The 12,287-nt window shown below is 43.6% G+C and overlaps 1 protein-coding gene across 1 annotated transcript; it reads left to right on the forward strand.

Moving 5' to 3' along the window:
* Positions 1-1,513: 1,513 nt before the first annotated feature.
* On the forward strand, positions 1,514-11,287 carry LOC122556337 (transmembrane protein 212-like). Its single transcript, XM_043702969.1, has 4 exons — positions 1,514-1,705; positions 6,139-6,198; positions 7,128-7,448; positions 10,930-11,287. The coding sequence occupies exons 1-4, from the start codon at positions 1,523-1,525 to the stop codon at positions 10,948-10,950; spliced, it is 585 nt and encodes a 194-aa protein (XP_043558904.1). The 5' UTR covers positions 1,514-1,522; the 3' UTR covers positions 10,951-11,287.
* The last annotated feature ends 1,000 nt before the right edge of the window (positions 11,288-12,287 follow it).

The raw sequence follows: 12,287 nt of genomic DNA on the forward strand, positions 1-12,287 counted from the left end.
CCTCAGTACTAACCCTCTGTCAGTGCAGCACTCCCTCAGTACTGACCCTCTGACAGTGCAGCACTCCCTCAGTACCGACCCTCCAACAGTGCAGCACTCCCTCAGTACTGACCCTCCGATAGTGCAGCCCTCCCTCAGTACCAACCCTTCAACATTGCAGCACTCCCTCAGTACTGACCCTCCGATAGTGCAGCCCTCCCTCAGTACCAACCCTTCAACATTGCAGCACTCCCTCAGTACTGACCCTCCGATAGTGCAGCACTCCCTCAGTACCAACCCTTCAACATTGCAGCACTCCCTCAGTACTGACCCTCCGATAGTGCAGCTCTCCCTCAGTACTGACCCTCTGACAGTGCAGCACTCCCTCACTACTGACTTTCTGACAGTGCAGCACTCATTCAGTACTGATCCACTGACAGTGCAGCAGTCCCTCAACACTGACCCTCTAACAGTGCAGCCCTCTGTTAGACTGATCCTCTGAAAGAGAAGCACTTACTTAGTACAGGCCCTTTGACAGTGTGGCACTCCCTAAGTACAGAATTCTGATAGTGCAGTGTTTCCTCGGTCCACTATGAGCTTCAGGCAGGAATATGCCTGAAATCCCCGGAAGCTGGTCTTGAATTTATTACTTTTTGACTGAAAAAGGAGAGGGTGACATGCCTCGAGTCAGGCTGGGACCAAACTGACCCAAGACACAGCTCCTGGAGTATATAATCTGCTTTAATCGTCAGTCACGTAGATCACAAAAGAATTATGTTCCCTTGTGTCGTAAAATAGTCTGCTGGTAAAAAGGATTTGGTTAAAAAAGAACCTGTCACACTGTTGCCCTGGGAATGAGAGCAGAGGGAATGGGAAAATGTTTGTGAAGTGTACTGGTTATGTCTATATCCTTAAAACAGCACCCTCTGCTGCCCACTACAGTGTCCACAGTGCAATGTATTCTGATGTAAAGCAGTTGTTCCCATTGAGATTGTTCAAACACTCTTTGGAAAATTGTTAATTGCAGTAGGTTATTCTGGCCTTCAACAGCCTGGCTCCCAAACTCTGGAATTCCCTCACTCAACCTTTCCACTTAACCCCTCCTAACCAACGTTTGAGGGACTTTGAGAAAACAAATTCACCTAGAATGGGGCCAGGAATGCATTGCCTGGGAGAGTGTTTGAGGTGGGCAACCTTACAACCTTTAAAAATTACTTGGATGAACATTTGAAGTATCATAACATCCGAGGCTATGGGTTTAGTGCAGGAAAGTGGGACTAGTGTATTTTCGGCAGTACAGACTCGATAAGCCAAATGGCCTCTTCTGCAGTGTATGATTCTGTGGTCACACATCCGAACAGCTCTTCTCCGTTTTAAATGCTATTTAGGAACACTTCATCCCATTAAGTAATGTTGTATAAGTACAATTGTGATAATTACTATTGTGCAGTGAACTATGAGGACCAGTCTGTCTGGTTATTATTACCATGGCAATTAGTTATAAACACAGAGCTCCAACAACAGAACAGTTTTTATTCACATCATGAAGGAGGAGGGAGTGGGAAAGATGAAACGCTTCCACCTGTACATTGGAAGTTCTCTGCTTTCCTTTGGGATCATCTCCATTTTCTTGGGAATCATCACCTTCTTCCCAGTTTTTACCTTCAAGCCCTGGTTTGCTGGATGGAGTGGCAGGATAGCATGTCCTATCTGGAATGGAGCTGTGGTAGGGGAAATAAATATTTTCAGTTCATTCTCGGGATAGAGATTTAAATGGGCAGGCCAGTATTTAATGCTGCTCCTTATTTGTGAAGGTAAGATTAGATTCCCTACAGTGGGGAAACAGGCCCTTCGGCCCAACCAGTCCACCCTGACCCTCCGAAGAGTAACCCACCCAGACCCATTTCTCTACCTAACACTACGGGCAATTTAGCATGGCCGATTCACCTGGCTTGCACATCTTTGGACTGTGGGAGGAAACCGGAGCACCCGGAGGAAACCCCCACAGACAAGGGGAGAATGTGCAAACTCCACACAAACAGTTGCCTGAGGCTGGAATCAAATCTGAGTCCCTGGTGCTGTGAGGCAACAGGGCTAACCACTGAGACGCCGTGCCGCCCTTAAAGGTAGTCGTGAGCTATCTCCTCCAGCCATTATAGTCCTTGTTGTGTAGGTACCACCCAGCCACAACTCTGTTATGGAGGGAGTCCTAGGACTTGGACTCCCTAAAGGACTACCTGACATACCAACACAAGCCTTCTCCCTTTCTAGGCTGTGGATGCTCAGGTCAATTATTGCTCTCTAGCCTCCGATAAGTGGAGTTTACTGTAGAAAGGTATCCCAGGATATGGAGCAAAGGCAGGGGAATCCATTAGAGATCTAGTTCAGAAGTGGAACAGTTTGGGCTGCGTTGGTTTCTCCTGCTTCTCTATAGTTCAGGGTTAACCAGCTTGGTATGGGACTGGAGTCATGTGGAGTCCAGGTAAAAACAATAGGTTTCCTTCCCTGAAAGGACATTAGTGAATCTGTTGGGTTTCTGTGAGATTTGAGTATCTTTACTGTTGTTTTTAATGATCCCAGCTTTACATTGTGAGACTTTAAAAGCTACTTCTAAATAAAACAGGGTGAGTTTTGAAATTGTGTTCTTTCGACTAAGTCCAGTAACATAACTACTAAAACAATCATATTATTAGGATATGAAAGGCATCTAAAGTTGGAAATATGAATATTCATACAATCTTGTATGTTGTGAATGGTGGCTCAGTCAAGTGGCATCTCACAAGAAGATGGTGGCATTGTGGTAGTGTCCCTGGACTAGCAACTCAAAACCTCCAGCTGATCTTCTGAGGACAAGAGTTTGAATCCCAACATTGCAAATATGAAATCTGAATTCAATAAGAAGTTGGAATAAAAAAAAACAAGCCTAAAGACTGTGTAGCCACATTTTATTGTTGTAAAATGTATCAAGTTCATTCATATCCTTTAGCGATAAGAAGCCAGCCTTTAGTGATGAACCACCCTTGGTTAATGAAGACAGGCAAGGACAGTATCCAATGAAAAATTAAATACAAAGCAGGGAAAACTAATAGTGGGTCAGAGGATTTAGGATGATGTAACAATTAATCAAAAGGAAAAAAATTGATTATGAAAGTGAACTCACAAGAAATAAAAGGATGAACCCATGAGCTTCTAGAGGTGTGTTTTATATATATGAGAGAGAGAGAGAGCGATTTGCTAAAGTGACCTATGGGACTGTTAGAGGACATGTCAGGGGAATTGATAATGAGAAAGAAGGAAGTAGCAGATAATTTAAACTAATGTTTTGCATCAGTTTTTATAGCAGAGGATACTATAAATATCATAAAGATAATAGATAAGCTAGATGTTAATGGAAGAACTCTCTCTAACAATCTCTGTCACAAGGGGCAAAGCATTGTCAAATGAATGGGACTGAATGAAGCTGGATTGTCAATACCTGCGAGCTTGCGTCCAATTAAAAGAAATGGCAGTAGAGGTGGTGGAGGCATTGGTTGAAATATTCCAGAATTCACTGGATTTTTGGAAGGTTCCAGCAGATTGGACAACTGCTAATGTGGTGCGCATGTTCAAGACAGGAGGGAGATAACAGGCTATAGGCCAGTTTGCCTACTGTCTGCATGAGGAAATTGCGACTCCATTATTAAAGAAGAAATAGCAGAACACTTAGAAAAGCTTAACCTACTCAAATAGGGTCATAGTTTTGTGAAAGGGAAATCATGTTTAACAAATGTGCTCAAATTCTTTCAGAATAGAACAAGCAGAGCTGATAAAGAAGAACCAGTGAATATAGTGTATTTGGATTTTCAGATGGTATTTGATAAAGTGTCACATAGAAGACTATCACACAAGGTGGGAATGCAGGGTATAGGGGTGATGTATTAGCATGGATTGAGGAGTGGTAAACACACAGAGAATCATGGAATTGCATAATCATATAGCACAGAAAGACCAGACATCCAATCTGACCTAGTTCCAATTGCCAGCATTTGGCTCCTATCCCTCGAACACCTTCCTATTCATATACCCATAAAATACCGTAATTGTACCAGCCTCCACCACTACCTCTGGCAGCTCATTCCATACATGGCAAAAGTGAGGACTGCAATTGCTGGAAATCAGAGTCTCGATTCGAGTGGTGCTGGAAAATCACAGCAGGTCAGGCAGCATCCGAGGAGCAGGAAAATCGACGTTTCGGGCAGAGGCCCTTCATCAGGAATCCTGATGAAGGGCTTTTGCCCGAACTCTCATTCCTTACATGCACCACCCTCTCTGTGACAAAGTACATTAGACAGAGAGTTGGGATTAATAGGTCTTTTTTTCAAATTGGACTGATGTAACTAGTTGAGTGCCACAAGGATCATTACTAAAGACTTCACTCATTTACTGTCTATATTTATGATTTGAGGAGAGAGAACAGTATAATGTATCCAAATTTGCAGATGGTACAAAAATAGGTGGGAGGGCATGTTGTGATGAAGACATAGGAAGTTGCAAAGGGATATAGATAGCTTGAGTGAGTGGGCAAAAACTTGGCAGATGGAGATTAATGTGGGAAATTGTGAAGTAATACGTTTTGGAAAGAAGAGTCAAAAGAATTAAATGGAGATAGAATCCAAAAAGTGCAACATCAAGGAATCTGGAAGTTCTAGTCCATGAAATGCAAAAAGGTGTATAAAGTAATTAAGAAGGAAAATGGAACTTTGACCTTTATTACTAACAGGTTGGAGTTGAAAAATAAGGAAGTCTTGTTATGACTGTATAGAATGTTGGTGAGGCTGTAGTTGGAGAACTGTGTACAGATTTAGAATAGAATTCTGACAGTGTGGAAGCAGGCAAATTAGCCCATTAAATCCACACTGACACTCTGAAGAGCATCCCACCCAGACCCACCCTATCCCTGCACTTCCCCTGGCTAATCTACCCAGCATACACATCCATGGACACCACAGGCAATTTAGCATGGCCATTCCACCTAACCTGCACGTCTTTGGACTGTGGGAGGAAATCTACAATAACATGGGGAGACATGTCAACTCAGTATAAACAGTCACTCAAAGCTGGACCTACCTGGTGCTGTGAGGCTAACCACTGAGCTAATGTGCCACCCACCAATAAGATTTTTAAAAAAGGATATGCTAACATTGGAAGCAGTTCAAATGAAATTCAAAGTGTACAATCCTGTGATGAAGGACCGGACATATTGAGGTTGACTAAGCAGCTTAGAACTTGATTGAGTTTAGCAGAATGAGGGGTGATCTTATTGAAACAGACATGATTCTGAGGGAGATTGACAGCGTTGATATTGAGAAGGCGCTTCCACTCGTGGGAAATCTTGAACTAGAGAACACAGTTACAAAATAAAGAGACACATATTTAAAAACTGAGATACAAAGGAATTTATTTTTCCAGTAGGTAGGGAGTGTCTGGAATTGTCTTCCCCAGAGAGCTGTGGAGGTTCGATCACTGAATTTATTTAAAGAGGAGATGGATTGATTTTTGAAACATTCGGAGTTGCGAGGAGTTGGAAAGAAAGAGGTTTTGAGACCTGGGCTGATCGACTGCGATTTTATCAAATGGCAGTGCAGGTTTGAGGGGCTGAATGGCCTACGCCTATTTCCTGTGTTCTTGGAAAGTCCTGAAAACCTTCTTTGAACAAACAAAGCACTTTAATTCCACTGGGACATATTAATGTACAATGAGACGCTGGATATCTCAGTTTCACTGTGGGGAGGATATCTTGCAGAAACTCAGGAAAGGTAGGGCACTGGTTGAGTCACCAGTGTGGTGGCCAGGATTTGAGAGAGATATTGAACGTTGGATTTGTAGTGGCGAGAGATGCATTGTACACCAACAGTGACGTCTTACAGTGAACAATACGCCTGCAGTCTACAGGGATTTGGTGGGGTAGTGGTAATATTATTATACTGGCAGTTCAGAATCCTAGGCTTATACTCTAGGGATACTGGTTCAGAACCTATCCATGATATGTGGCAAAGTCTGAATTTGGTAAAACTAGTCTAATGACAACCATGTAACCATTGTCACAAAAATCCCTCTGGCTCACTGATGCTGTGTTAGAAAGAAATTCTGCCACATTGACCTTGTCTTCTCCCCCTGCAGGCTTTCATCGTGGGAGTTCTTATATTGCTTGCAGAGAGAGACCACATCTCACAATATCTGGTAATAACCCTCAGACATTTGTTGTAATTTATTTGTCCCCAAGCTGCTTATGAGGAATGGGTTCCCACACAACAATGCCAGGAAGTATTCTGTGCAAATACAAAAAAAAACCCACCTCAGATTAATGGCTTTCCTTCTGAGAAGTCAAGAAGCCAGCACAGCTGTGCTGGACGGAATGGCTGACTTCTGTGCTTTAAAATTCTACAAAAGTGAAACACTGTATTATAGAATCCCTACACTGTGGAAACATGCCATTCAGCCCAACAAGACCACAACAACCCTCTGAAAAGTATCCCACCCAGACCCATTCCCCTAACTAATTCATGTCATTAGAGTGTGGGAGGAAACACACACACAGACAATATGCAAACTCCACACAGACAGTCACCTGAAGCTGGAATCAAACCTGCGTCCCCGGTGCTGAGGCAGCAGTGTTAACCACGGAGCCACTACATCAGGGAACACATTGAGACCTACAATCCTTAAGAATCACGGAATTGATTTGCTAAGACTGTCTAGATGTCGGAGGTCGAAGAGGGAAATGGGGTTAGGACAGTGAGGGAAGAGGAAAGTTTGGGGATAACGGTCAGGGAAGATGCTGAGGAGATAAGCCGAGATGACAGAGCTCAAAGGGAAATGGCAAAAGGGCACGTGGATGGTCTAGTGGTACGTGGGTGGGAAAAGGAAAAGGCAGAGGTTCTGGGGGTAAGAGGAGATGAGGAAAAGTGAGAGAGGGAGGGATTAGGTCAAATGAGAAAGGGGCATGGATTGGAAGAGCGAGCAGAGGTACAGAATTGGGAAGAGTCTGGGCAGGCATGAACAATTGGGGTAGGTGAGTGTGGGGCTGAAGGGAGTGGTGAGGGTGATCTGGGGAGGTTATGGAGTCAGGGATCTACAATGAACTGATTTACTCGCATTCCCATTCACAGAGAGAAGTCGGCTTCATCTTCGCTATTGTCAATCTGATCGCTTCACCCCTCCAATTCATCATTGCTCTGGCTGCCATCCTGATTGGTCCATTCTGCGACTACAGCTTGGCGGGTATTTCAGGCACAGAATACCTGGGATACGCCGTCCAGTTTCCATACCAATACACTCTCCCCATTGTCTGTGTGGACCCTCTATTTTATGAGTACTACCACCTCGTCCTTCAGATCGTCAGTCTGATCATCAGCGTTGCCATGTTTTCCCTGAGTCTGGTTTTCTGTATCAGGCTGACAGCGAGATTCAAGTCAACAGGAACTCTCACCGTACGTATTGTGGACATTACCCTGTCTCTTTCAGCCAAGAGGCAAAATGATTGATGGTGCTGTGTGTGGTGACATTGTACACTTGTACCCTGTACTCTGAGTACATGTGATAATAAAACCTTGATCTAATTCGAAAACCACAGTCACAAAGATTAGGAGATTGAGAGGCTTTGCTTCTGAGAGCCTTCCGATGTAGTGAAGACGGAGCAAGAAAGAACTTGCATTCATATAGCACCAATCACTGACCCAGGGCAGCCCAAAATACTTGACTGTATTTCTTGAAGTGTTGTCACTGTGGTGACGTAGAAAACGTGGCAGGCAGTTTTTTTTGCACAGCAAGATCCCACAAACTGCAATGCTGCAACAAGCCAAATTGTCTGCTTTAGGGCTGGTGATGGCAGAATAACCATTAGCCAGGATGCCAAAGGGAAGAATGCTTCTGGTCTTCTTCAAGATGAAGTAATGGGATTTCTCAGCTGCACCTCAGAGGGCAGGATTTCCCAGGTTTCATACTTCAGATGAGACACCAAACAGAAACAGTGTCCAGGGTATTAACCTTCAATACTCAGATACTGTGTGACTCTCCGAAGAATCGGGGCCCTGCCTGTGCAGGCTAGGTGGATTAGCCATGAGAAATGCAGGCTTGTAGGGATAGAGTAGGGTGGGTGGGTTTGGGATGCTTTTCGGAGGAGCAGGGTAGAGTCAGTGGGCTGAATGGCCTCCTTCCACAGTATAGGGATTCTATGATTCTACTTTATGATCTCCCCTTGTTGTGTCCGGAAGTTTGGTGAAGCTGACTTCCTGAAGTAGACGGTCAGGAAACAGGATGGGAATCTTGCACACAATGCTTGGAGGGTGAAAGATTGACCCCACAAAGCCCTGGCAATGCCAAGGGAGGAGGGGGTATCTTATTAAATATTGATAGAAACACAGACACAAATCTGAAATCATTTCATACGTCTTAAGAGCTGAAGAAAGGTTCAGGACATGAAGGAACGATGAGCTGCGATATCGAGACCAGGCTCATCTTCCCTCGGGTGTCAACTCTTCAGGTGGGTCCTGATTGTGATGTTTAAGATCATGAAGGAAATTGATTAGGTCAACGGTGACCACTAGTGGGCGCCTGTGAGGGGTAGGAGGCATTGGGATCGACAAGGAGCCAAGTAGCAAAATTTTCAAATTGATGACAAGGCCTTTGGGGGGAGTAAGTACTTGCGGACAAAGGGGAATGCCTCCCACTTTGCCTTTGTTTTGCAGCTGTTAACATCAAAGCTTCGGCAACCTGAGGGAAGTGGAGAATCAAACAAGAGTCTTTTGCTTTGGAACAAAAGAGAAATGAGGCATCCTGCTCAGACAGACAATGTGATAGAAAGATCACAAACTAAAGGACGTTTCTTTAAAATGGAAAGCCAGACAGGAATCTGAGAAAGAAAGAGAGATAGACACAAAAAAGATGCAAACAGGACAGACAGATCTGCCAGTCAATGAGTCCATGACAATAGTATTAAATGACAGACCATCAGCGGGTTATAGAGGTTGTGTTTAAAAAGTATATATATTTTAAATTCATTCATGGGATGTGGATGTCACTGAATGGGACAGCATTTATTGCTCATCCCTTGTTGCCCTCTAGAGGGTGCTGGTGAGCTGCCTTCTTGAATTCTGCAGTCCATTGGTGTAGGTCGTCCCACAATGCCCTTAGGGAGGGAATTCCAGGATTGTGACCCAGCCAGACTGAAATATACAAGAATTTATCCAATACTGTTCAAGTACTTTAAGCAAATCCATCCACACCCTCTCAGTCAGAGACAAGGCTACACAAATAGATTATTTGGGATTTTGTTCAGATATGGGACATGTGCCATTGTCTGAACCGTTACACTTCTGTAGTCATAGTTATACTAAGCAGCCCAGTGAGAAGTGCCAAATGGTGAGTCTGAAACTATACACTGGCTACTTCCCAATCACCTCGTGGCTTCAGATTTGGGTAAAGGATGTACAGGGCACTTACAGATCCCACATTATGACCCCAGTGCAATCAGTTCGACACTGTTCAAGAGGAATGCAGAAAACATCATACTGATGTATCATCCTGGACAACCTCCATTCATCCCAAAGAATGTTACTGGCAAAGAAATATGTTTTTAAGTATAACACTGTTGTAATGCATGAAACAAGACATCTGATTTGTAGACAGCAAGATCCCATAAAACAGCAGTATGATCAAGGCCAGAGAATGGGATATTGATTCAGGGAAAGACAAAGGCTGGAACAGTGGAATCAATTCCCCCAATCTTTTTCCAAATTGTGACTGGGACCGTTTGCATCCAGGCATAAAGTCAGAGTGACTCTCAGTTCAATATTCAACCCAGAAAGCTGCACTGTGAACCTTTACTGTTCTGGTCCTAACACAGCGGAGTGCTCTGTACTAATCTACAGGTGACACTTTAATTCACTGCTTGGTCACATCCACACCTTTCAGTGACGACTAATACTAGGAGAGTTGGTGATGGAGTGGTAATGTTACTGGACTATTAAACAAATAGAAGAAAGTGAGGATTGCAGATGCTGGAGATCAGTGTGGCGCTGGAAAAGCTCCAACCAGTCAGGCAGCATCCGAGGAGCAGGAGAATCGACGTTTCGAGCATGATATTTCCTGATGAACAGCTTATGCTCGAAACATCTACTCTCCTGCTCCTTGGATGTTGCCTGACCGACTGTACTTTTCCAGCCCCACTCACTTCAATTATTAAACAAGTAGCTCAGGCTAATGTAGGGAGATGGGTTCAAATCCCACTGCGGTAACCAGTGGAATTTGAATTCAATTAAATCGGCGATTGGACATTTGTCATGGTGACCGTGATAACAATCGTTGACTATCATTGTTGGAAAGCCATCTCAGTCACTCATGCCATCCTTACCCAGTCTGGTCAACAATGCCTCCAGCTCCACAGTAATGCAGCTGCCTCTGAAATGGCTGAGCAAACCACATAACTCAAGACCAATGAGAATAGATAACAAATTCTGGCTCAACTAGTGATGCCTGATTCAATAATGAATAAAATACAGTTAGTAGGAACTATATTGTTGAAGTTAATCCCTCTCACCAAGAGCGGTTGTTTGCCAATTATGTTCTAGAATGGCTCCTTCCATCTTCATACCAGCTCAGAACTGAATTCTGGGTTATTCTAAATTCTTATGAATAGATTGTACATAATGATAAAGGTTACATAACAGCAACTTCTGAGCTGTGTGAAGTTTCTGACCCTCTAGCTGAGTGCTAGCACATGCCTCCCAAGTTAGAACACAGCTTACCTCAAAGTACCTTCGACATATTCACTCAACCCTCACTGTACCCAATGTCATCGGTGAATTCCCTGACAGCCCAGGGAACTCTATGTAACTCAGTTACTTTCTGCATTGACCCTCTTGAGGCATTGCAAGAGGCAATCCATTCAATACTGTCTTTCTTTCTCCACAGGATCAGCGGGGGAGATGGTGAGGAGTCCTCTACTTAATGCTTCGAGATGCTCACCTTCCAGTGATCTGACAAAGGAATGCAACTGACGACAGGAGAATTTTTTAAACCAACAGGGAGGGTGTTACAGAGTTCCATCTGTCTTTCTCTGTTGTGATACAAAAGAAAGGTTTATGTTGCTCTAGTATTTCTCATGATGATTTGACGCCCTAAAGTGCCTCACAGTCAATGAAATGCGTTTGAATTGTAGTCATTATTCTAATATAGGAAACATGGCAACCAATCTGTGCAGAACAAGCTCCCATAATTAGTACATCTATTTCAGTGATTATGGGTTGAGCAGTAAATATGTGGCTAGACATTAAGAACTCCTTTTGCCTTCTTCACAATGATGTCCTGTTTACAAGGTTGCGAATCTTATAATGCATGGAACTATAGGAATCCCAATGTATATACTGACCACTGAGGTTGGATTTGTGGTAGACATTAGTGGAGAACCACAGACAAGATTTGTAAACTAGGACAACAAGAAAAGGGAGCTCATTGATCGTTTCATTTCTATCCTGAATTTGAGCATAAGATGGAGCCCATTAAGAAATGTAAATAAATTCAAATGAAGTCAAGGTAAGCAAATACATTACCCACATGTCAGAAATATGCAGGGAGCGGGAGTGCAGATAGGAGAAGGATAGGAGGTATACTCGGAAAGAAATAGCAAAATAGACCAGACCCTGGAAATCTGAAATAAACATAGAAAATTCTGACAGTACTGAATAGGACTGAGAATAGAGATAGAAACATAGCTATGTTTCAGGTAACGTAACTCTCATCAGAACTGCTCCCCCTCTCCACAGATGTTGGCAGACCTGCCGAGTAGTTCCAGAATTTTTTACGTTTATATTAGGGTGATAAAAATATACAATATATTATCAACATTTGGGAATTTGGATTTTAAAGTTGAGCTAAAATAAATATGAGCGTTCGGAGTTGTGAAGACTTTTTTAAAAAATAGGTCAGAAAGTCATTTGGAACAGTGAACCCAACTATATAATTTCCAAGAAAGCATGTACCCCTCATTGGCATGCAGTGCCTATTCTCTGCCCGTCAATCTGTAGTGCGTGCTGCTGATGGGAGGCAGAACACTGAAGGAGCCCCAGTCACACTCTGGACCCTGGTAAATCCGGAGAGTTTCAGTAGGAAGAGTTTGCCCAGTTTGGAGAGGCAGGGCAAAGATGGTGAAAGGGTGGGTTTTGAAGGATCGGCAAATTGGATGGAATGGGGCCTGTTGTCTTCTCAAGAGGTGGAGGGAGGGGCTCTGGTGCCCACAATGGGTAAGGAGCAGACTGCAAAAATAGATTCCC

The sequence above is a fragment of the Chiloscyllium plagiosum genome, chromosome 13 (genome assembly GCF_004010195.1).
Source record: "Chiloscyllium plagiosum isolate BGI_BamShark_2017 chromosome 13, ASM401019v2, whole genome shotgun sequence".
NCBI classification, from domain to species: Eukaryota; Metazoa; Chordata; class Chondrichthyes; order Orectolobiformes; family Hemiscylliidae; genus Chiloscyllium; species Chiloscyllium plagiosum.